Here is a 25262-nt window from a genome sequence, read left to right on the forward strand (position 1 = left end):
GACTTTTCTTTTTAATTTAACACCACCCTCTAGCGGCAGTTTTTGTGTTGTACCGAAGGAAAAGTTCAGTTCAACTTATTGGTCTCATGCATTAAGAAATGGTACAAAAATTGCAACTAGTTGCATTTATTGCCTACAACACACAATCTCTAAGGAAAATCTGCTCTGGCAAAATTTCTAAATCTGGTTTCTTTCTAAAAATAACATAGAAAGAAGCATCTAAAAAATGGTTATCGTGAAATACATGAAACAATAAAATCCCTATAACATGGTGGTAGAATAACCTTCCAACGGGGTACAAGTTCCTTAGTACTTCGTGAGCAACTCATACTCCGAAGCATGAAGTTTATCCTTTAATATATTATTATTCTATCAGCTCCCTGAAGAGGTAGCAGTGGACAGCTTTACAGAGAGATACATCCCGACACTGTGATAGTTCAGTTTCTGGACTTGTACCTCCTTCTTGACTAGTTGGACGGCGTAGGAAAACACCAACAAGCTTCTTTTACTGTTCTCTTACAACTTCGATCAGGTGAAAAAAACACAGAATACAGAAAAAGCTAGCGTGATCCCTTCCTAATCTAGCAGCCATCATTTTAATGAATCATTCCTCACTAGGGAGGGACCTGAGGCACCTGACTCACATTTAGGTAATGAAATGTTTGCACGTCCAGGGATGAGCGGATTTGGAGTATCGTTTCTGCCCACTGGGATAGCAAAAACCAAAATGAGATAGTGCCACAAATCCCACTAGCCTGGTCCGAGATTTAGGTCCATCTATTTTTGTATCCAGTAGATAGTGAGTACTGCACAACTTCAGAATTCAGAAGAAGCTGCCTTGGGCACGAAGTGTTGCTTCAGCATGACAAATGATTGCTCTGCTACATGTAAGGAGATTGAATCTGGAGGCCAAACAGTGTAGACAAATTACTTGGAGGCCTGGGGCCGGGGGGCAGCGTGGTTTATCCCACTAATTCTCTGCTTATGTAACAAGAAATGAGGAGCGCACTTTTCCCAAACACCTATTTTCCAATGGCTATTTAAAATAATTTGCTATTGCTCTCTCCTGATATATATGTGAATGGAGAAAATAAAATATTTTTACTCGATTTATACATGTTTTCTTCAGTAGACCTCTGACGCCTTACTCAGAGGTTAGCTCTGCAAGAAGACTCTGCACGTACAGCAGGTTCAACTCACTGACTTCCTACATGATCCTGACAGATTTGCAGCATCAAATTAAAAGCAGAAGGCTAAACCTGTTGGTGATCACAACCCCTCGCGCCATCTCTCTGACAAAAGCTGGCGTCTCCCAGAGCAGGGACATTTGGTTTGCTTAGGAGGAAAGACGTCTGAGAGATGGGCCGGCTGTACCGCCGCGGGCAAAACCAGCCTCAGCTCCTGCTACGAGGGTTAGAGAGCCCAAAGGTGACAAGTGCCATTCCAAAACCCAAGTTCTCACCTGTGAAGCGTTGATACGTTCCTAGAGCTTTACTTGTAGCCAGAGGAGACGGTCCTTCTGATACAGCACCCATCTCGGAAGTAGCTGACATTCTCCTCTTAAGCAAGTTTAATCTCTCATCCTGGCGCTGCATGTAAACCCCTTCTACGTGGTTGACGTGACGGCACCGTTCGGTGAAAATATGAAGTCAGAGAAAATATGGTTCTTGCTCAAAACAACAGAGAAATACCCAGAATATCTGGCCCGAGGACCAGAACATTTCTATGAATATACAGAAAAGGAAAATGCAGGGTTAGATTCCCTTGGTCAAAGAAAACACTGAACATGAGTCTAACATTTTCTAACTGCTTAAGAGACCGTCAGGCGATGCGGTACTGTGGGACACTGTTTCCTCTGCCTATATTCTCAGAAAAGACTGACTCCAAGAGAAGATTCAAGACTGGGGACTCGGTTTGACACAGACACCCTGCTGCTGCCACCCACCTTCTGCCAGAGCTGGCTCTTCGAACTCACCGGTCTCTCTTAGCATTTCCCACTGCTCCTCACTTTGCCTCTGACCTCTATGAATATCACATTGCAGTGCCTAATCCTCTCCATAGGAAATTTAGAAGTCTTATTCAAAGCTGTGGATCCCAATATGGGATCATAACAACTCAGCCTGGCAGGGATGATTCCTTATACGTCTAACCTGAGGAGTTTGATTTTCACACACACTGAAAACTCTCAGGGCTTCTGCAGCAAATGATATGTACACCTCAGAGCACTAAATACTTTACATGATCAGTAGTGACCTGCACAAGTAGAGCAGCACATTGCACTGCTCTGAATGTTAACTCAGAACAAATTATCCGCCAGTCAATAATGGATAAAGCAAAGTTGGTCTTAATCACCTATCCAAAAACGGCTGCTTTGCCAAGATGGTTGGTACCTAAAGACTGAGTGCTACCATCTCAGAAATACTGCAGTTATTTTAAAGTAGTCACATAGAGCAAGCAGCTGTTATTACAGGCAGGGTCTAAGGGAAGGTTTGCAGGATATAAAACCTATATAGATTCCTCTAAAACCGGCCAGTGATTGCAGAGGGGCCAACACAACCCTCCTGCTCAAGCTCTGTCTGCATCGCAGTTGTTCTGCTTCTGCCCCCCAGCTGCCTTTGCTAGAGCTGTCATCACCTGCCCCCGTGCATCTTGCACTCACTTGCCTCCTCTTCTAGCGCACTTTACTGCTCTTATCGCTGCCATGTGCAACAAGGGGGCACTCGGGTCCCAGTCACAGGGTAGAAAACTCTGTTAATTCTACCACAAACCCAGTAGCTTCAGTGCTAGGTTGAAACTTAGAAATGCATATTTTTTCACTAAACTCAAACAGGCAAACTCTCCTGGAAAATCTCCAGCAGCTGTTTTAAAAATAAATCAAATAGTGTGTTTAAGGCATACATACACGAGAAAGGTAGGAAAAATGATGGAGTACTTAAATAGCATTATAGCAAAGCAATCTGTACTCTTTATCTTCCAAAGGAGCCTATAAATTAGTCCTTCACTAACTGGAAAAGGAAATTAAAGTCCAATTGCATCGTGCATTTTACTTCTTTATTTTGGGTGTTTGCTGTAAGTGTTACCCTACTGTTGTCCTTTGCGGGTATTCTCATTTCTGGAGGTCTCCACTGCTTTTCCAATAAGTGACTTCTGCCTCTACACGATCAGGGCTGGCTCTGACTAGCAGCCCTGCAGCAGGCAGCACAGACTATGGTATGGAAGGAAACTCCAAATAACCACTTTCAAACAAATAACAGTGACTAGAAAAGGCATAAGTGTCTCTAAGGGCTCATATATGAAAAACAGTGGCCCACAGCTGCACTGGGGAAAGAGTAGTAATTTGTTGGGAGATGTGCATAAAATTATTTCCACTTATAGCGCCTATACATACATACACACACACACATATATATATATATAAAATATCTATAAAATAAATTGGATAAACAGTGAGCTTTGGTATTTCAGACAGAGACCAGGAATGTACTTTACTTTTAGATCACTACAACCTGAATAGTACCTGCATTGTGCGTGTATGACAGTCCTTTGCAGCACCATATAAAATATATTAACAATTTTAACTCCCTGTGTTATGTCTTCAAAGGGTAGAAAAGGAAGTATATTTATTTAAGAAAAAGAAAAAAAAGTACAACACATAAATATAAAATATGTAAGAGATCTGAGAATACTTTTTGCAGTCAAATCCACATTCCAGCCAACAGATACTAAATTAAAAGTTCTGCCAAAATCCTCATAGACTCAATTAAGTGGTGATATACATGAAATTTGCTACAAGATAAGCTTTCACAGTGCTATTCTAAGCAGCTTAAGTAAGTACTAAGATCAAATCTCAATACCTGTTTTAAACATATAAATGTCTGGAAGCATTGGCTCTCATTCTGTTGCCATAAACATCTTTACATCTTGCATTTAAAGTAATATTTTATATTAGACTTTTAAAGTACATTAGTATGTTCAACTTTGCTTATTTAAGTTGAAGGTAGAGAGGAAGAGCTGGGAGATGAGATATGATCCAGTTTTGCAAAAATGCATTTGTTCTCCAATTTTTATTCTAAAGAGATGCTCATTTTTTTCAATATTGAAGTCATTAATGAACATACTTTCCCTCAGTTCCCGAGTTTCTGATCATCTTTGCCTATTGCATGTTTTTCCCCTTAATTTTCATTACTGGCCCAGCCAATTTTATCTCGTAGAGAACTGTCTTCTCTTTACATCATTTGTCACTTAAAATGTAAACTCCTCAAGGCATCAGAAAAGAAACTGTCTTATATCTGAAAGGAGCTAACACATCTATAAATATTCATTCCTAACACGTGCACTCAATCCCTTCAATAGTTTTTGGACATAGCACATCTCAACTTTGCAAAATTATCCAATTCAGATTCTGTCATACTTACTTATCTTTAGCAACACCTCTGCAGAAGCTTTCACCCAAGCCTCCTCCTGTAGCCCAGATTTTTGGCTCTCCTATTCTATAAATTTAGGGCTGAGTTCTTATGGGGAGAGTTTCAGGGAAAGAATTCTGAAGCCCAGAGACAGACACACAAAAATTCGTAACATCTGTCAATACCGGTCTAGGATCCCAAATTTGCATACTTAGAAAAAATATTTATAGGCCCATATTTACTTAATACCACATAACCACGCTGCAACATTTCCTAAATTAAGAGCAATTAGCAGTGGGATTCTGGTTTAGTACAGTCCAAAGAGGCTAGATGTCAAGTTCCAATTTGCTAAAGAATGTTTCTGGCACTCACTTAAGGCTTTGAATGTAATTATTTTTGCTCTGATCTCCTTTCCCGCATCTGAGCAGCTGGAGCACTACATCCACCCATGACGTAAAGCAGCTAAGCTTTGCCATGTGGTAGTTTACCAGCATCTACATGTTTTACATATAATCAAGTGCCAATCTTTAACTCAGTAACTATGAACAAACGTGATGCTTTTCTAACATCACTTTAAGACATTTTCAAGGGTGAAAATGAGTGGAGAAAACATATCTACTTGCAAGTATTTATAATTTTGCTACAATCTCCATTAATAGACTTCAATTCTATCTTCTTGACCAGATAAAAATCGACAATTTTTAAGTCAAACACTAAGCTTCATAGATAAGTTACATCAAATGTGCTTTACTCCACCCTAATTTTTTCTAAAAGGATCATCATTACACCATTGCAGTAACTCATCAGAGGAACTCATCTTCTGCTTTCAACACTTTTTTTCAACCACTAGCAATATACCCTCAATTCACATATACAATAACAATACAATAACGCACAAAGCTCAAGAAAAGATACTGCTTTCCATATACCTATAAAATTGCAAGAACAGAACTCCTAAGAATGAAGCATATAGTACAGTGCCAGGATGGTGGGGGGGGGCAGTGTTTGCATTTGCTTGAGTCTTCGTAGAGTCTGGTAGAGTCTTCGTTTGCAGTGACTTGCTTCCTATACCACAGGGTACAAATGGTTTGTCACCTTCCCTTGCAAACAGTCGGCATCTCACCCAACAAAGCTCCAGCTGTAGTGCCGGGAGCGCCGCTGCTCGTGCTTTCCACAGTCTTGGTTCCAGTCCTTTCTCCTACCCGACAGCACCCGGTTTGCATACACCTCTCCCACTCTCTCTTCTGCCACACTGAGAGGGGTATAGCTCCTTAAACATCCACAAGTCACCCTCTGGCTGATCCCCCCAAACCCTCTGAAGAAGAGCAAACCACCCTGCCATTCATAAAGGGCAAAATAACTCTCACCTCCTCCTGCACAGAAGTATCACCCCAAATGCCTCCCCCATTCCCAGAGAGGCCGCTCACCAAAAGCTCACCCACAGGAGTGGGTTCTTGTGAGAGCTGACCTCTCTTCCCTAAAAACAACCTGCACCCATCTCAGAAACTAGGAAAGGCTGCTTGTCTGCCTCAAAGGGCAGCAGCTTTCTCTTTCACCTCTTCCAACATGCAACTTTTTAAAGAGTGCAGTCCTCTGCAACTCAGAAAGCAGCAGGAAAGTATTTGTACCCACACGCTCTTCTTCCCCCAGCCTCCTCACCTCCCTTCCCAGGAACAGTTAATATCACAGGAAAACACTGTAGAAGCAGACAGAATTTGTGCAACACTTTATTACACTGCTGAAGACTGGGAATCAGTTCTGGTAACTGCCTCTTCTCTGATATTCAGGCTGAGGAAGTCGATAGTACAATGCTCTTACAAGGTCACTGTCCCAAAGACGGAAAACATACAAACTCTCTCAATACCATCAGTAGCAACCATCTGTCCTGTTAAAATGGCAATACAAGCTGCAAGGGTAACACAGTTACAGTTAGGTGCTGTCCAGTTGCTGCTGTATTTGCAACTCCTGTTATTTTCCAATGGTACAGAACACTCTTAGAAGTTTTAAGCATGAATCTGCAGTCAGATTAAGACTTCAGACACAAGGAAGTGGCACAGATATTTACAACAGACAAACATATAGTTACAGCAAAGCACGGAAGGGTCTATTTGGCACTAAACAGGAAGCTGGAGCTTACGCTTTAAGGCGAGCGCATGTTCGTTGTTTTGATTGCATGATTGTAAAGAAAAACAGTATTTGCACTATGACACAAGAGAAAGCTACCATAACCTTTTGTGGGGGAGAAGCAAATCAGTAAATGCCTCACCTGTTAAGGTATCTTTTGTATTTCAAATCCTAACAAAATGAGAAACCAACAATTTAACTCAAATTACCAACTTCCCCTCTAAAATAAGTCTGTTGTTACACCCTAAAGGGTGTCAAACAAAGGGTCTATGCATCACATTGGCCCCTTCCGAATCCCCACAAAAGTGCTTGCACAACTGCATAGCTAAAGCTTAGAAGAATCAAACAATGTAATCTGGCTGTACTGTAGCCTTAATCTTTGTATTATATTTACAGATAATTATTTACATAATAAATAGAGCGCTTTCAGAGTAACTAGAAATTATACTTTATCCAAATCTGGAGTCTACAAGTAGGTGGTGAGATACAGACTTTAGAATGAGGTAAATATATTGCATAGGCTAGATAAATATTTAAATCCAAATTCTGAAAGTAATTTGGCTTGATTGTGAAATCATTCAAAACTGAACAGAAAGAAAAAACAATATATATATAAAAAATCTGAAAACAATTTCAGGTTGACCATAACCACAAGTTACAGAATATCTTACTTAAAAAGGAAGACATGTACTTAGAAGTACATTTCCTACTCCTTTTCAAAAAGTAGAGAGACAAAAGCACAATCTGAAATAGCTTTGCTGTTTTTTCCACTGATCTGTTCTTCCTAGATCCCTGTTCAATCTCAACTTGCCTTCTTCAATTTAATCAAAGCCAAGATTAGTCATGGACAGAGTATCACAAAACTCCTGTGAATACTGTACTTACAACCCATGCTTCAGCTTTACTTGCCAGAACCTATATTTGGAGCAATAACAAAGTTTTACGCTTTACAGCTTGCTCATAAGAGAGACTGTTGTTTAACAGGAAGCATCAGAGATCTCAACTACCCTTTTTAAAGCATTTGAAAATGATATTAACAAGAGTGCTTTCTGTGATGCATTTTTTTTTTTAATATGTTCTTGCAGGTTAGCATGTTTTAATATTCCCTTGCATTGGCATGTAGTTCCCAGATATAAATCCTGTCAAGCAATGTAGTTTTCTGAAAGAAAGTATCTTCCATCCTAATCACAATTTCATTAAACTCTGTAAAAGACGGTCAATGAATAGACGATGATAAAGTGCATATATTCCATTTTGATATGGGCAAAGTAGTTCTGGACTGAAAAAAAAATTTTATACTGTAAAGTGAAAACCACACAAAAAATCCCACTATGGCTGTTTAGCACCCCACAATTAAGTTGTCCCACTGAGCAGTGCCCAAAAATAATTTTTTCAAGTTTCCTGTTAGCATAAAAAAGAGGAGCTTACAGTATATTAAAAATAATGGTTTCTTTTAATTAGACTCTGATAATCGTGAATTTATGTAATCCTTGAAAACTACAGCTCCCCCAAGGCTAGCACATTGCCTTGACAACATGTAAGCAGCACGTATTTTACCCTTTGGATCCAGGCTTCAGGCTTGCAAAAGCTTTGGAGTTCTTTAGGGAATGTGAGATTTCGTTGAGAAAAGAAATAAAATGAGAGTCCCTCTCTGACTTCTTGGACTCAAAAATAACTACAATGGTAAAATGAGGTTCAGGACGAGTCAAAAAGTACGTGCTTTGGACTTTGTCATCATAGAAGTGAACAACCTTCTCCAAACTGTTGAGGTCAGAGGTTCTATCAGTCATAATCATGATTACATTGGGCCAGTGCATAACAGGCCTGTCACTGGGCAGAGACACCACTGCAGGGTACTGATCCACTCCTTTGGGGGCTTCCCTGTAAGAATGGGGATGATGATAACCATGTCCCTGAAAACTCTCCGATCCACGATTGTCAAAGATTAGGGAAACGTTGACAGCATCGTATTTCCGGATGAAACTGGAAATTTTCCCAAAGTAATCAGGATTTGTTTTAGCAGTCAAAGTTTTCATTTCAGATGCTGTTGTTTGTCGACTGAGGGCCTCATGAAAGTAAAAGCTAAACTTGGCAAGGAGAATGTTTTTGAGTTTCATCAGCCAGAGGAAGAGGTATGGAGGTTGTACAGCCTTCTGAGACTGCCCTCCAAACAGATGCTTCTTAGTCTCTCTTTGCTTCTCAAAAATTTGGCCCCAAGTCTGTAGTTTTGTGTGAGCACTGTGCAAATTGACCAGGGATGGAAGGAACTTCCACTCTGAGATCTGAGCCTGAGCCTTTAAAAGATGTGCAAGCACATCTACTTCCAGCTGGAAACTGCTTTCAAGAGGACTGAGGATTGGATGATGAAATCTAGAAAACATAATAGTATTCAGAACATGAGAACTGTTGTAACAGTACTGAGATGATCAGCTAGTACATCAGTTCACAGCCAGAAAACAAAACATCAAAGCAGACTATAGTATAAATCAAAGAACAATCTTATCAATTTAAAGACAATTCTTTTAGCATAATTTTGGCATAAACATACAGCATTCTTCATGTTTGACAAAAACACCTCCCACTCATTTTTAATCAAAGCAAAGGAGCCATATTTGATCAATCCAAAAGTATTCACTGTTTATTATGATCCATGAAATACTATAGCACTGTTTAAATTCAGGTGGTTTTGTTTCAGTTTTACATTCCTTCTGGTGATAAAATATGCTTTTATGGTTCTAGTTGGTGTACTGTTGGTGTCTAGTAAGACATTAAGTCAAACCAAGGAAATTATCTAACAATACCAATTCATTGGCTATGTAGGAAAGCTATGAGGAAGTCAAGCTGAATCATCTCCAATAAAGAACAATCAATAGCTCTGCGACAAGATGTGATGATGCTTCTATTTAAGAAAAGGTAGATATAACCTCTTCCTTCAGAAAAATACCCTGGGTCTTGATATTATCTTAAAACAGAGATGCTCATACTCAATTTCCCCAACTTTTAAGAGCTCATCTTCAGACAAAGTGAAAACCACTACATTATCCTCCTCAGCTCCCAGACATAGTACATACAATTGGTTTTGGAAATATCTGGCTCAGAACCAAAGGACTTAAATTCTAGTTCTCTCTTCTGGACTGTAGTAAAATTTTCTTCCCTCACCCTTCACTATTTTGTCCTTGACTTTCCATCAAGCTCTCTGCAAAAACATTATTTCTTGGCTTCTGAAAGCTGTCTGACAATTATATCACTATTTTCAAGCATACCTTTTTTTGACAGCCACAATACACATCTTGAAAGGATTTGCTATTAAAATAAATTCAGATTTGAATCTTAAAGAAAATTAAATAATGAGTATGGCAGACCAGTTGATGCACTATGTTCTGTAGGTTAGGTGACCTGCCACCTTCTGAACACAATATGCTGTTAGGAACGATCATGCCTTCCTTCTACAGCAGAGAATCCAATGACTACTGTCTTCTTTAGTGGGTTGAGAAGTCTGGAGCATAGTTGAACCTCTGAACAAAAAAGTGTCAATTAAAACTAATATCCTGCTAACACTCAACATTACGTATTTGCAGTGCTTTTGCTATCTAGCAGGAAAATGGTTTTGTTGTCATATGTTAGAGAAGGAAGGAAAAGCACTATGCAACATTATTTCTTCCAGATACTCCCATCAAGTATTCATTTATAAGTTTCAACACACTCACAGTCAGACTGAGCTAAGGGTTACTCTTCAACCTTAAAAGCAACTAAAAAATTCATACTAATGCAGCACTGCTAAGTCTCCTGTATTAATGCTATGACGTACAGCTTCCCACTTTGCTTCATGGCTCAGTTAGTTTCATGTTTCATCGCATAGCAGAATTTGTTAAACTGTTTTAATCCAAAAATACACATCCCAGTCACAGCTGATAAGCTTGATATGGTTACAGAATAAATTAACAGGTTATGCACCATGTATATCTGTTGTAATTAACTTTCACAACACAGAGGTATCTGACTAATCTCAGCATCACATAAAACAAACAGGTTTTTACAGTATTTCAGTAAGCCACTGTGTTAACAACTGAAGAACACATTGTAAAATTGTTTTTTTTCCCTTAATCATTTTCCAAAGCAGAGATGCCTGGGTTGCTTTGTAGACTTTACAGAAGCCTCATTGTCCTACAGCTTTTTTCATCCTTCTACAAATCATACAATTTTACAAAATGGTGACGAGATAAAAAACATTTAACAAAAAATACATCAGGATAGGCTTACTAGTTATTTTCTCACTGGAAAGAGAGAAAAAAAAAAAGCTTTAAAACAGCACCTGTATCAGCAGCAGGATCCTTTAAATTATTTCAATTAACATCCTAGCCAAACCAATAATTCAGAAAGTAGCTTCCCCAGTTTTATCTTAAAGAAACATAGAGGAAACAATGTTGACTTGTAAACAGCCCACACTAGACAATAAGTAGTAACAAAATAGCTTTTCACTGTTCAAGAGTTCTGATTTTTCAGACAAGAGCAATATGATTTGATCAATGATGGACAATTAGTACTTCCATTCCTTTACGAGTAAGTAGGTATTTGCTCTATGTTATCTGAACAGTTATTTGCATATGTAAAGAAAGAAATCAAGGCCAGAATCTATCTAGACAGCAAACATCTTGTCTGCTGACCGAAATAATGGTACATATCCTAAACTACCAATGAGGAACATACTGCCAGAACAGACAGGAGAAGGGTGAGTTTATTGGCCTTTCACCTGAGATAGTCTATAGACTATAATTATTAAGTATCTTCTAGCCAGCACACTTTGACATAACAACCACGAGAAACTACTGAAATATGAAAAAACACTTGGACTAAAGATACCACTATTCCACTTGTCCTTTAGAAACATTCTGTACCTTACTGAGGAAGGGCACACAGCAGTCATTGAACTAGCTTTAAGAGCATCTTCGAATGTCTCCATCTTAGAAATGGCTCATTAATCCGAAGCAAGATCATCACTATTTGCCCTGTGAGACACTGCCTCTGCGTGTGTGTGTGTGTGTGTGTGTGTGTGTGTGGTTATAACAGTGCATTAGAAGAGCAGACAGTGACACCGACATTTTCCACATAGCACCATAAAGCATTTCAAAAATAACATAGTCTCCAGTTACTTTGTTAAAGCATCAATTTGAGTTTTCAGACTTAATATTGCTGTTGATTCACCACTTGCTCAGTACAAATGTCAGAAAGTATACTATGTAAAATCAATTTTAAAGAAAATTTACCTCCTTTTACTCTTTAAGTTTCATTTTTCATTGGACAAAGAGCCCTGACATTGCAAGAGTTCACATATCAAGAATTGCCAAAAATCACTAGCACGATACTTAGATGTATTTTGACTTCATAATAGCACAATAATGCAGCAATTTGCCTAAGCTATTTTTAGAAATAAGTGAGTCAGCTGCAGTGTTTAAGATTTGGAATGTCAGAAAGCAGCACTGAATTATTTTGATTTTTCCTATGCATACACTTTAAAAAACTAGGTTAATATTCATGAAAAAGAAAACCTCCGAACATTCACTACAAATTTCTTCCTAGCCACTATTTTGCTAATAAAAGATGGGAGGGGAGGAAATGGATTTGAAAGTTATTTTCCTACAAAAGCTACCTCATTTTCCTTGTAAAATTAAAAGCTGGAATTTTATTCTGTTGAAGAGTCAGCCTCAAAATTTATCTCAAAACTTTTTTGAAAAGTTAAACCACTATCACATGCAATGCTCCCATGTTTTATAAGCAAAATATCTATACCAAAATCAATAAAAAGCATCCTCGGATTCTTGTAATAAAACTATTAGACCTGAACTTCAAGAAATCATAAAAGGAGGGAACAGATAGTCAGAAGTGCTCCTTCTGGTCACTGCAACAATTCTCAATTTATTTCAGAGCACCATAAAGCCCTTCAAAGTGGACCAAACAGCTATTAAAAACAAAAACAACTCCAAAAATAACATGTGAAGTGTGTTGTTTACCTGAAGATAGGCCTATATAGAATCTAATACATAGATTTTATAATTAAAGAAGTAGACATACATTCTAGTCTAAAAATAAAATGGTCACATGTAAATAAGTATTTCTACATTCATCCTTACTGAAGCCCACATGGATTTACAGTTTGTTTCCCTGCTGCCCCTCACGAAACTGTGCAAGAATTCTTTCATGTTTTATGAGGAAAATGACCCTTCTCTCCTTGCTGAATATTCATATGCTGGATATAAATTAAGGAATGAGGAAGGTAGCTCCTAGATCATGATGAGTAGAGAGAGTCTCTCTTTTTTTGCAGGAAAGTCCTTCTTTTAGACCTATATTATGTGATGCTGCTCACCAGTGTGCATGAATTCATGCAAAAAGCTGTGCTGTTTAACAATCACAGGATAGCAAAGTCACTGGGCTTGCTTTGAATCTCAACCTCGTTTACTGCAGGTCATCATATACCGGAGCACTTACTGCCAACAAATAAGCACTGACCTTGAGCTGTATTTCTTTAAGATGGATTCCAAAATGTTTACCAGTTCTTCAGAGTTAATGAACTTTTGGGTGCTGAGCGTGTACATTTTTTCATAGAAGTCAGCAATTTCCATCCGAGCCTGAACAAAAAAACAGAGCTGTTCAGACAGGTGAGAAAGCAGCTCTTCCAAGTGAGGAGCTGTTCCTCCTAGTGCATTGCGACCCGTCGCCACCACCTTCTTCAGCTCATTATGCAGAGATGTGTAGATGGTTCGGATGGAGTCCTTTCGGCTGAAGAATGACTGACCACCTGTTCAGATAAATATGGAGGTATTACCAAAATCCAGGGACAGCAAAGATAGACAGCAATATTGGAAAATTGTGTATAACTGTACTTGTTTATAACTAGTTGTTCTTAATTGCCGTTTGATCACAGTATTCTTGCATCAAAAATAATTTTCCACATATTATTTTGCAAATAACAGAATTAAATTATACACAGCATATCCAAAAGCATGTTATGTAATTAACTAAATTCATACTTGTCCTAATTCATTTTTTAGAAAATTTTTGCAGAAGCCCTTGGCTAACTCCTTCATATCTGCCTTAGCTATGGCATGACCCTTCTGAAACAAAGGGTTGAGGTAACTTTGCTAGCATCATATATGACCTGGAAATATTGTTATCAATGGAAGTCAAAGAATCAAGTCATCATTAATAGCCTCCATTGCTATTAATAACACCCGATCTTTTAAAAACATTTCTCTCAACAATACCTCTTCAAACACGGAACATGCAATTTGGAAAGCAAACTTTAAATGAGAACCATATGACTATATTTGTGTTTATGAACTGAATGTTTCCAGTCCATATACAATCCAAATATAAACCAGAATTCCAAGATAAAACATCAAATCTACCTCAATAAGACAACATCACAGATCAATCCATAACTAAACAAACTACAAGCAATTTCCACGTTTAAAATTCCCCCCCAAAATGAGAAAGACAGAATTCAATGTTCCTCTCTACTTGACCTCTACTGACCTCATCTTGACAGTATTAAATAAAGGTAGTATCTTTGTACAGTCCTTTGTTAATATCAATTTAAATATCTTATTCATTGACCCTCTACGTTTTTTTAAATTCTCCATACTGTCAAGATGAAGATACTACCCATACAAAGATACTACCTTTATTTAATAATCTCCATTTACAGGCAGACTTACAAATAAAATTCACTCATGAGCTGTAGCAGCATGAAATGCGGTAATTACGTAACAGCACCAGGATTGAATCTGAAGAACTGATAAAGGTATTCCAAATTTAGGCTCTGCTTTGAAACTGCCTAGAAATGTTGTAATGGTGGATAGTACTTTTCACGCCATTTTACACATATAATAATCAAAAGCAACATTAGCAATTTCAGGCAGAAAGCAGAGAATTGGTTGCCACAAAGAAACAGCTGCCTTCTCAAGCCACAGGCAGTGCCTTGGTCAGGAGAAATGAAAAATCTTCCATTGCTGTTGCTCATGAGATATATTTAAAAAAATTAAAAAAATAAAAATAAAAATAAAAAAGTCCCTAATGCTGTTAATTCTGTCTTTTCTTCAGAAAGCACATTCACATTTTAAACTCAGTTTTTCAGACAGATTTTTTTCCATATAGGAAATTTATCATAATAGTTCAATACTGCTTGAATGTAAACACCACAGTAGAAATCTCCTGATGCTTTACTGCAGTACATATCAGGCTTATATCCCATTTTCCATACCACTCTACAGTTCAAAAGAAAAACAAGCAGCTTTGCTGAGAGGATAACACTGATGATGACTTGTGCTGTGGCAGTTTGGGATTTTTCTAGTCACAAAGAGAGTGGGAAGTAGCTGAGATTGTAGCCAGAATTCATCGAGATTCTGTAGTAGCTACATGAACAGCAATTTTTAGGAGGGTATCTCCAGCCCTGAGTGCTTAGGTAGGTACTTTTATGTATGTCGTTCTACATACTGAAGCTAGAAATTGTGAAGTGAAGAATACATCGACTTGCACAGCCATTTTCGTAAACTGCACTGCAGCCGCACTCCTATTGACGCTGAAAGCACGGCACTGAGCGTGTGACCAGTCCCTGCGCCGGACGCGCAGACACGTGCGACGACCCAGCACGCGCGTTTCAAACACACCCGCGCGATCCTCGGTTACCCGGGCCCGCGCCGGCGAGGCCACAAGCTAACGGACTCCGCCGGGGCTGGGCAGCAAGAGCCGCCCGCCCCGGCCGCGGCGCGGAGGCTGGCGGCCACACGCGGAGCGGCGGCGCCGCCGCGCTGCCCCTTCACCCCCCCCCCCCCCGCATCGGCGGCGCGGCGGCCGTTGGGGCATGGCGGGGGGGGGGGGGCGGGGGGGCGCCCAACGGCCGGGGCAGAGCAACCGCCGCCCCTTCCCCCCCCCCCCCCGGTTCGGGCGACGGCGCGGCGCGGCGGTACCTAGCTTCTGGCCCAGGAAGGTCATGCTGTGGTAGGCCTTCTCGGCGGCGGCCAGGTGCGCCAGCCCCGCCAGCAGGGCGAGCCAGCTGGCACCGGCGCTCTTGTTGGCTTCGCGCTCCTTCTCCACGTTGTCCTTGGCCTTGTCGTACGAGAAGATGCCCAGGTGGGAGAAGAAGGTCTCCAGCACAGCCTGCTCTACCGGCACCGGCGCCCCCAGCGGGATCGACTCCCCCATCCCGCCCGGCGGCGGCCCCCCTCCCCCGCTCCTCCTGCTCCTCCTCCCGCCGCCCCCGCACTGCCACTGCTTCCGGGTGCGACGCTGCGGCCGCGCGGGGGAACGGGCTCACGCCGCGCACTCTTGTCACGTGGCAAGAGGTGGTGTCACGTGAGGCGCGCTCCTCGGCCGCCCCGGGCCGCACGCCGCGCGCGGGTCACGTGGCCCGGCCGTTGGGCGGGCGCGGCGCGGCCGTTAGCGGGGGTGGGCGGCGCCATTTCATTTGCTCTGGAAGGGGGCGGTTAGCGTTGCCGCTCGCTGTGAGCTACGAGGGAGACGGGGCTAGGTCGGGGTCGGTGTTCACCCGCCTCTGCCTGCCCTTCTCTGAGGCCAGAGGCGGCAGTGCAGCTGGTCCCATGGTGCGTTGCTGTGTCCTGAAATTCCCCCCCCCCCTTTTTTTGGGGGAGGGGGGGGGCGCAATATCTTTAGTCCAGAAGCAGTAGCCTCTTATTTCTTGCCCTGCAGAACACGTACTCATGACAGCCTCCAAGGCAGTCTTTGCTTACCTCAGCGCTACAGTGAGGCATGTTTGGTTTCTAATAGCAGATGAGTCTGTTTAAAAATAATAACAATTACTTGCTGTGCAGGAGAACTTACCAAGGTGTCATTTCGTTACGTGCATATCCAATTCTCTAGAAAAACTGAGAAAGACATAAATACAGAGATGACGTGGGAAATAGGATGTCAGGATCTCACACTAAATTAAAATTCTAAAAATGGTAATTATATTCTTTGACTATTTTTGTTTTCCTAAATTCAGGATTGATAGCTTCTTTTCTGCAGTTAGCATGCTATCTAGCACATTCCAGCCATAATTGAGTTGTAAATTCCTGAATTCCGAATTTATGTTACCACAAACCTCAGGAAATTGAGAAAGTTGGGAGCTGTGTCTTCTGCTAAGCAAGAGATTGAATTAAAACAAGTCACAGCTGCTAGGACATTTTGTTACACTGGGCAAAATCTCTTGTCACAAGTTCAGATAGAAGAAAAGTTTGCATTTGAGGATTTCCACTGATTTTTCAATGATTCAGTGTTTGCTGTGTTCCGAATTACTTGGTTTTGTCAAAGGTCTAAAGGTCTTAGTCGACATTTTCTAAGCTTTTAGTGTTTCAGTATGGAGTACTATCACAGTATCTTTTTCAAGAAGATCTTGAAACACTGAGTCCTGAAGGCTCTAAAGCCAGAAGGCAAATGTGAAGAATCAAAGCTTTACTTGTATATCTATTTATCTGTGCATTGGCCATGTTCATAATGTGTTTTAATTATTTTAGATTGGCAGTACTAGCACTGGTTCCTATTACAAGTCATCCATTCTTAAAAACTTTCTGCTTTTTTTTTTTTTGGTGAAACACATCTGAAACTCATTTTCATGTTAGAAGTGCTCTTGCCTAAATATCATTCAGTATTCCCAAAATACAAGAGCTTGTGGGTGACTTTATTGTGGCCTATCCTTGTGGGAACTGATTTCAGTCAATCCCTGCAGGATACTTGCAGTTTGTCTGAATACTTTATATAGCCTCTCACTTGAATTTCTGCAGTGTGCTCATAAGCCATTTCAGAGATCATGAATTGTTCAAATTAATCCCCTTTCATTAGGATTAAGGTTTGGACAGATCAACTCCCTGAGCTGATTTACAGTGGAAGAGTACAATGCAAAGCTCAGCAGAAACACGAGGCCACAGAAAGAGTTTGCAGCAGCAGTGATTGTTTCAGCTCTTGCAGAACAAGAATTGCATTGCAGAATTTAGTCTCTTGCACTTAACAGGCAATTCCTCTGGTGGGTGAGCTGCAGCATTCCAGCTACCCCAAAACTGCAATATTCCTAATTTCCTCTCTCACCAGTAGTTCCCAGCACTCCGCTGCCATCTACTTCTGTTTTGATCTGTTGACAAACACAGTATCAGTTCTGGAAGTAGGCAAGACCCATGTGCTAATCAAACTGGCTACCTCCTAGCCTCTTACTCAGAGTGCCTACCAGGTTTTGTGTTTGTGTGGCACATAGGTAGATACATTTTGGTATTGTTTGCAGCCATAGGCCACATACTATGTAAGACTTGCAGAAAGTTAAGACATACTCTCAAGTTCAGCTGAAAAATAGTAATAATCTAGGATTACTAGAGGCAGCCAAAGATGTATCATGTACGGCAACACCCAAGACATTATGCTTAAGCTTGGCTTAGTTTCTCTCTTTGAAGTAGCCAACCCAAAAGAAGAGAATTTGTACTTTACTATAGAGCCCTGTTTATCACGAATGTGAACACTAGCTCAGATTTCTTAAATCTATTCTGTAGAAGATCCTCCCATATATTGTAACAACTCATTCTGATCAGCTTGGTCGTTGTTAGTTGTGCTGGTTTATGAATGATTCTCTAGGACCATATAGTGTTGTCACATAACATTACCTAGGTAAGAACTGATCCATTAGGAAATACTTTTGAATCAGTAGTCATATGAAGTGTTTGACAAGAGCGTTACTTAATTACAACAAAACGTGCTATTTGCTTATTTTCAACATTATAAAGCCTTTCAAATTTTCATGTTCAAAGCATGTCTTTTCTTTAGCTAAATACTCAGAAGTGAACAGCAGCAGACCAGCAAGCATTCAAAGCAAGATGAAGTTGCAGGAAACAATCAAAACATACAGCAATTTAAAATAGGCATCACATGTGAAAACTGACTTTTGGTCTGAAGCAGCTTAACTGTATCACGATACAGTTTTTAGATTGTGGCATTGTACTGCAAGCATGGCAGTCTAATCACTGGGTTCACATGCAGACCTTGTATTTATCAGACCACCTGGACTGACAGAAGAAAGTCTGACATGCTTCTCAGGTCTCTTATCTAGACACACACACATGTTAATTTAGAATTGAATGTAACATCTTTGAAAAGGTTCAAGCAAGAGCTACAGGTTTTAGTTTTAAATGCTTAAAACTTCAGCTTAACTGAAGCTATGAGAAACTCATTTTTAATTGAAGAAGCATTTGAGCACACTCAAAGCTGCCATCTTTTTCCCTCAATTCAACTATTTTTCATCAAGAGGCTCTAAAGGGAAAGAGGAACAAAGGATTTTATAGTTGTTCAACAACAGACTTACTTTGATTTGAAAATTAGTTATTAAATTGTTTTGTTTTTATTACTTTTTGGTTCTTTTTGGTACCTTCGGTCACCACCTAACAGCAGCTGTGATTACAAAGTGTAATGAACAGTCTTATAACACAACAAAGGAAAACTACAGCTGCCTCAATTTGAAGGCAATCATAGCTGTAAACAGTGAGCTGCTAGTAGTTTACAGAAAACTTGGGGGAAGGGGAGGAGAGGAATTCTTAGGCACCAGTGGCACAAGTTCCAAAAGAAAACTTGAGAGTCAAAGGTTCAAATAAGACCTTTATTACAACACAGAGTTGATAGCATGTTTTTGTACTTAAAAGAATGTATTTGGTCTCTTGGTGGTGAAACGTGGTTTGTGCTGACGACGCAGAACTCTGTGTGGCAGAGGAAACTTGATTTTAGAATCCTGTGAAAAGAAGTTTCTCCATTAACTGAAACATTCATGAACAGATGAATAATAGAAAATAATTTGCAGTAAATGGGCAAGCTGTATTTGACTGCTAACTTCTATAGACGTAACATATCCACAGATTAAATAAGCTTCATAGTAACTAACAACAAATAATTGCATAAAATACCTGTTAAAGGCAAGGTTTGTGTAACAAAGTATACTTTTTTGATTTTGTTTTCTCTCAAGTAGTTTAATATTAAAAGTCTCGATCATGATATAAAATGATTCTAAAGTTACACATGCAAGTTTGGTTCCTTTCCTACTATAGTCTGCAAAGCAAATCTGGACTGGGCAAGAGAACTCCTTTCCTAGTCTAATAGCACTGGGACCCACCAGATACTGCCATTTTGCTTCACTTACATGGAACTGCTTGACTGCTGGTCTACGGCACTTGCTAGCAGCAATTTCCTCAACTTTCATGATCTGAATAGAGTGAGCACGGGCACGATGACGGGCTCCCATATCACGGTCTGTAACGAGAGAACTCATTAAAAATAAATCCTGAAGTAATTTTTAGGTATTTTCAGTTCAAAATCTTAATACCATCTTTTTGGTAAGTGTGATGCTGTCCATCACTTTCCAAATTTTCAGGCAACTCTGCATACTGGAAATAGCATTATTAGGCAGAGTGATGGCAGAAGCACTAACCAGAGAACCAACACGAAACAGCAGCTTCTTCCTGGAATTCATAACCAAGCTTCTACATGAGAGTGGCATCTTATCCTTGCTCGATTTCAAGAAGGTACACATTTACAGGGACTATTCTGTGTTTTGCACAAGAAAATGATGATTCAGAATCAATACTGAAATATCATTACAGGAAAAATATGAACTGAACTTCAACAAATATTCCCTTCACCTACCAAAAGGAAGCTTCAAGTAAAGATACCTGCACTTTCTAGCTTTGTTTTTTCTGAAAAGATTCCAGCTTTAGTTATAGCTATAAAATTTATACATGGAACAAATACAAGTCTGTACATTTGTCCTATAAGATTAGGCTCATAAGACAGGAGAAAGATACCCTTGCAAGGGCTTCATCAAAATTCACCCATGTGGCAATCCAAATATATCACTGTCTTAAAATCATGATGTCAATAGCTCTTTCTCATCTAAGATGTGGCTATCTAAATATTCTTGTGCTTACAATACTTCCTATGAAGAAGCAAAATACCCATTAAAAACCTATGCTTCAAAAGAAATCTGGAGCATAAAGGTATCAAAGTCATTATGCAATAACAGATTAAGTTAGTTCAGACCTCTTAAGCAATCCTTCAGTATGTTAAGTAACAGAAATATAATGTAAGTTACATGTAGGACCTTAAGTTTCACTTTTAACAGCACTTCAGCTGTTGAAAGGCGACAAGATACATATAATATTTGCACACATGACAAGAACATCATTACTAGGAATAATATTCTTTGGGTTTTTGTGTGCATTTTGCAGTGTTTTGAATACTGAAATCAAATGTGTGCAGCATCAGCTATACAAATGCTTTCTCTCAACTACTTTAGGTAACAGACTGAAACAAGGACAATCTGTGATTTTCTCTAAACTAAGACTATGGAGATTTTTGAGCAATGCAAGTTACAGGAAAAAAAAATCACGTTTTGGAAATCAAGTTTCTTAACTTAGGTCTCCAAAGGACAGATCCTAGTATGCTCTACCTAGTACCAGCAAAATTATTTCCATAAGACTTGGAAAGATATTTTCAATTCTTTTAACAGTAAGCATAGTACCAAAATACATATATAGCACCTAGAGGTCATGAAACTTCTTGCCTATATAGCAAAATTGAAAACTAAAAGCTCACACCAAAATCAAGTGGGAATATTTAGAACTAGAGAAACCGTCTAAGAAATGGTAATGAACAAAATACTACATACATTAATACATAGACATCCCTGGGCTTCTCCAGCAGCTTCCTACATTATTTTTTCAGTGTTTAAGTTACCTTATCATGGATCAAGTCAGCACTCCTACTTAAGCTTTACATCCACTTTAAGATTTAAACTTTTGTTCATATACGGTCCTACTGTTTTATCTGAAATAGTTACATGAACTTACAGCACTGAGTGACAGCACCAGCAGTGGTCAAATCCCTGTACTCTCTGTACATGTTGTGGGTTCCACTACGAGAATCATAGCGTAGCCAAATACCAAAATTTTTTACCCGCAGAGGGGACTTTTCATAAACCTGGAATTACAGAAGGGCACAGAAATAGTTAGAGACAGTACATCAATCATCAACATTTTACAACTTTAAGAATAAACAGGTTACAGCTCTAACAAAAGCAGCTAATTTTACTAAGGTAACTACTTGTTTTCTTTCCCCATACCATCATAACTACAGTGAAGTCTCTGGTAATTCAATGTGGGTATGAAAATATATTTAATTTTCAGTTGTTACATCATCTTCAAAGGAAATGGAAAATAATGTCCTTCCAGCAACAAAATATGAAATTTTAAGCATGCAAGTATCTATTTTCCAAGGATCTACTTTCCAAGGCTAATGAAGGTCTAGATGGTTCTTAAGAGATACATGCCACTACGAAGCAGGCATAAGAACTAGACAACAGTACTACATACAGTAGTGATATAGTTTCTCACAACTCTGAAGTGTTGTGAATCTAAGTTTTTTTATTTCATTTGACATATACAAACATTGGAGGTGGGAGGAGGGGAAGAAGTTGTCCAGCTTCACAGCAGCTTAAGGTAAAAAAAGTTCCACTTCATCAGTAACAGTATTTTACATCAACTCTTTCAACATGAAACAGATAGAATTCCTTAAAAGCCTCCAAGACTATCGGGATTTTATGATGTACCTGGCCACAGTACACAATCTCTCCAGATGACTTCTTCATCTTCTTCAGCTGAGAAACGAAGTACCAGAATCGGGACTTGGCGACAACATGGTTGGGGGCAAAGATCCGCATCCGATAGAGAGGCGGCGTCCGGCATTTCGGCGTGGGCAGGCAGCGCCCGACCACCTTGTACTCCCGCAGCTGCAGGGAGGCGAGAGACACCGCCGCAGCCGTGAGCCCCCCGGGGGCCTGCGCCACCGCCAGCCCTACCCCGCCCCGCAGAAGGAGCCGCGGCTCCGCCCGAGGATGAAGCGGAGGACGGAGATCCCCGGCTCCCGCTGCGCCCGGGCCGCAGCCCCCGGCCAGAGGCGCCGCGGCCTCCTCTCACGCCGGCCGGGAGCGGCGCCGCCGCCATGTTGGCTGCTCCCCTCCCTCCCGGGCCGCGCCGCGGCCCCCGGCCGCGTGGAGGCCTCGCTCACGCGCCGCGAGGCCTAGCCGCCGCCGCCGCCGCGCTCCCCACGGCCGCCGCGCTCCCCACGGCCGCCGCCGCCGCACCCCGGCCGCGGAGCCGCACTCACGGTGCCCGACGCCTTCATGCTGCTGCCTCCTCGGCGGCCCCAGGAAAGGAAAGGCCTGACGCAGAGGCGCGTCCCTCCGCCGCCGCGCCAGGCCCCGCCCCGGCCGCAGCCTCTCCGCCCATTGGCTGCCGACAGAGCGCGATTGCACGATGCAGCTGTCAGTCTGCGCGCGCCGCCGGTGACGTTGCTTCCGGCGGGAGCCGGCGGGCTCGCGTGACTGGTGGCGCTGGCCCGGCTCGGCACGGCCGGAGGCTGCGACCTCCGCCTCTGCCCGCGCAGCCCTGCGGCCCCCGCGCCTTGTCACGGCGGCCGCGGATCCGCACAGCCCTTGCTGCGTGGGGCTGCCCCGGTTCCGCGGCCGCGAGGGGGCCGCGCAGCCGCCCGCGGCTTCGTAGCTATTAATTTCTTTCCTTTTTAATAACTATGTTATAATATTTTTTCTGTACTTCTTTGTATTCAGTCTTTAAAACTCATTTTACAAACGTCCAAACCCTTCGTCATTCTGAAGCACTCAAATTTGATGGTGGTGCAACAACTTGCAGGAAGGAGATTGTATTAATAGAAGTCGGATAAGTTGTCTTGTTCGTCTGCTTAAAGCATGTGCTGGTGCTTTTGAAAAACGAGAGCTTTGGCCCTTTCTGTGTAAGTTATTGAACAAGTTATTCTAGTCGGGATTACGATGCTAACATCACTTCTAAGGAACGTGTTGTGTCCTGGTTTTATGTGCAATGACACGACCAGCCGCTAATACTCTCACCTTTATTGCTGATGACATACGCAGGAGGGAGAACAAAACACAATTTTTGGATTCTAGAGCGAGCTTATGGATGGAACAGATGAGTCTCGATTTAGGAATTGATTGATTTTACAGCGTTGTTTTACAGCCACATGCGTGACTGCCTCCTAGGTATCTGTTAAGACCTCACCTTTAACACCTAGTGTGTAAAGCGTGTTTTTTTTTGGGGGGGGGGGGGGGACACGACATTTTTGATAGACTGTTGGATGCGCGTAAAACGTCTCCGTCCCGCACCCGCCTGCCGCACCGATGACACCCTGCCCGGGTGGAACCTGCCACCACGGTGCCTCCGCGCCTGCGCGCGCAGAGGTGCCGGCGGGGGCGGGGCCGCGCCTGCGCGGAGCGCCGTGCCGCGGCGGTGTATCCCGGCATGCTCGGCGGCGGGCGGCAGAAGCCGGGGGGGGGGGGGGGGGGGGGGGGGGGTGCGCAGGCCGGCCGGGAGCCTCGTGGCGCCCTGCGGGGTCGCCCCGCGCTGGCGCGGCCGGTGCCGCGGAGCATGCCGGGAGTTGTAGTTCGCCCGCGTGGCTCGAGGGGCGGGGGCGGTTCCTCCTCCCAGCGCCGCAGCGGCCGTTTCGCACGCGCGAGGGTGGCGGCGCCTCCCCTCGGGCCTCCTGCGCCTCCTCCTCTCCCTCTCGCCGCCAGACAGGGAGGCGGCGCGGCGCGGCCTGGCCCGGCCCGGCCCGCTCCCTATGCTCGTGGCGACCTCGGCGCTGTGGGAGCGGGAGCCGGCAGCGCCGCCGCGATGGCGGAGTGACCGGGAAGGTAACGGCCGCGGCGGGGGAGGAGGGGGCGGGGGGCGCGGCGGGCTGTTGCGCCGTGGGCGGGCGGGGGCCGCCACGCGCCCCTCGCCGCCGTGGGAGGCCGCGCCGCCGCTCGCCGGGCCGCGCCGGGCTCTGCCGAGCCGCCCTGCCGGTTCGCTTCAGCCTGGCGCCGCCTCCCCAGCAGCTGTTGGCGAGGGCGCCGCGGCCCGGCCCGGCCCGGCCGCGGGGAGCGGGGGTGCCGGCGCCCCGCGGGCCTGCCGCATCGCTGCGAGGCGGCGGGGGCTGGGAAAGGTCTGAAAAAATACCTTTTTTATTTTATTAGGGACTTTTTTTCCTCCTTTAAAGCTTTCGCTTGCAGTGCCGTTGTGCTCACACTGCTGTGGAGCTTGTCTCGGTCGGTGGCCTGCTGCGCCCCTTTGGCGAGGGGGAAGGTAGCCACAAGCGGTGAAACGGCAGCGTGAGGGGAGGGACGTGCCCGCGTACCTCCATATTCAGCTGCCGTCGGCTCGCTTAGCGACGGTGGCGCCGCCGCTGCCTCGCTGCCAGCCGCCGCCGTGGCCGCACGCCCGAGCAGGAGTGCTTTGTCACCCTGCAGCGACCCGCGCAAGGGACCGCGGAGGTTCAGCTGCAGCCCTGGCGCCTTCGCTGCGGATCTGCAAGCCCCGCGATGTGCCCGCCTGATCACCACACCTCCGCTGGTAGAGCCTTTGAGCCGTTTCAGAGGATGATGGCTCTTTAGAGAACTCGTTCAGGGGGCAAGAAAACTTCAGTCCTCGCAGAGAATTTCTGGCCAGTAAGAATATGTCTGAGATCAAGACCTAGTCTGTCACTCCCCCAAAGAATAACTTTCTCGTCCAATTTAAAAGTTTGAGAAGTAACTATTACAGAGATGTTCATTTAAGTATACTTTGTATACATAATTGTAAATTCCTAAGAGTCTGTAAGTCTGTTCAAGATTTGTGTCAAGCAAAACAAAACTCTAAAAAAGAACATGAGAGA

The 25262-nt window shown here is 42.7% G+C and overlaps 3 protein-coding genes and 1 non-coding gene across 6 annotated transcripts in view; 1 reads left to right on the plus strand and 3 right to left on the minus strand.

Moving 5' to 3' along the window:
- Positions 1-1651: 1651 nt before the first annotated feature.
- Positions 1652-15725, minus strand: KICS2 (KICSTOR subunit 2). Of its 3 annotated transcripts, none has more exons than XM_062584128.1 (5): positions 15491-15725; positions 13247-13320; positions 13032-13150; positions 8085-8897; positions 1652-1723 (listed from the first exon to the last, which is right to left on the minus strand). In XM_062584128.1, exons 1-5 carry the CDS (start codon positions 15723-15725, stop codon positions 1672-1674), a joined length of 1293 nt encoding a protein of 430 aa, XP_062440112.1. In that variant the 3' UTR covers positions 1652-1671. The 3 variants fall into 3 exon arrangements, with proteins under 3 accessions (XP_062440112.1, XP_062440103.1, XP_062440094.1); XM_062584119.1 differs by having other exon boundaries at positions 13032-13168; XM_062584110.1 differs by having other exon boundaries at positions 13032-13320.
- Positions 15726-19138: 3413 nt separating this feature from the next.
- On the minus strand, positions 19139-22815 carry RPL18A (ribosomal protein L18a). The gene is made up of 5 exons (XM_062567595.1): positions 22707-22815; positions 22150-22329; positions 21392-21521; positions 19687-19796; positions 19139-19281 (listed from the first exon to the last, which is right to left on the minus strand). Exons 1-5 carry the CDS (start codon positions 22722-22724, stop codon positions 19189-19191), a joined length of 531 nt encoding a protein of 176 aa, XP_062423579.1. The 5' UTR covers positions 22725-22815; the 3' UTR covers positions 19139-19188.
- Positions 20633-20764, minus strand: LOC134135775 (small nucleolar RNA SNORA68). Its single transcript, XR_009957362.1, has one exon. It is a non-coding gene; the product is annotated as a small nucleolar RNA SNORA68 (small nucleolar RNA).
- A 1237-nt stretch (positions 22816-24052) lies between the features above and the next one.
- XPOT (exportin for tRNA) overlaps positions 24053-25262 on the plus strand; it is a 28334-nt gene continuing 27124 nt past the window's right edge. Inside the window, exon 1 of the mRNA XM_062584139.1 lies at positions 24053-24264. The gene's annotated coding sequence lies outside the window, so the exon portion shown is untranslated. The remainder of the gene's footprint in view (positions 24265-25262) is intronic.

The sequence above is a fragment of the Rhea pennata genome, chromosome 1 (assembly GCF_028389875.1).
Source record: "Rhea pennata isolate bPtePen1 chromosome 1, bPtePen1.pri, whole genome shotgun sequence".
NCBI classification, from domain to species: Eukaryota; Metazoa; Chordata; class Aves; order Rheiformes; family Rheidae; genus Rhea; species Rhea pennata.

Bases quoted from the DNA above. Each gene is read 5' to 3' on its own strand.
- RPL18A (XM_062567595.1), bottom strand. The intron at 21,522-22,149 runs GTACATCATAAA...CTGTAATTCCAG, and splicing joins AGATTGTGTACTGTGGCCAG to GTTTATGAAAAGTCCCCTCT. The intron at 19,797-21,391 runs GTAAGTTCATGT...CTCTCGTTACAG, and splicing joins TGGTGCTGTCACTCAGTGCT to ACCGTGATATGGGAGCCCGT.
- KICS2 (XM_062584110.1), bottom strand. From the start codon at position 15,725: ATGGGGGAGTCGATCCCGCTGGGGGCGCCGGTGCCGGTAGAGCAGGCT. The intron at 13,321-15,490 runs GTACCGCCGCGC...TTATCTGAACAG, and splicing joins CTTCCTGGGCCAGAAGCTAG to GTGGTCAGTCATTCTTCAGC. The intron at 8,898-13,031 runs GTCAGTGCTTAT...TATGTTTTCTAG, and splicing joins TTAAAGAAATACAGCTCAAG to ATTTCATCATCCAATCCTCA.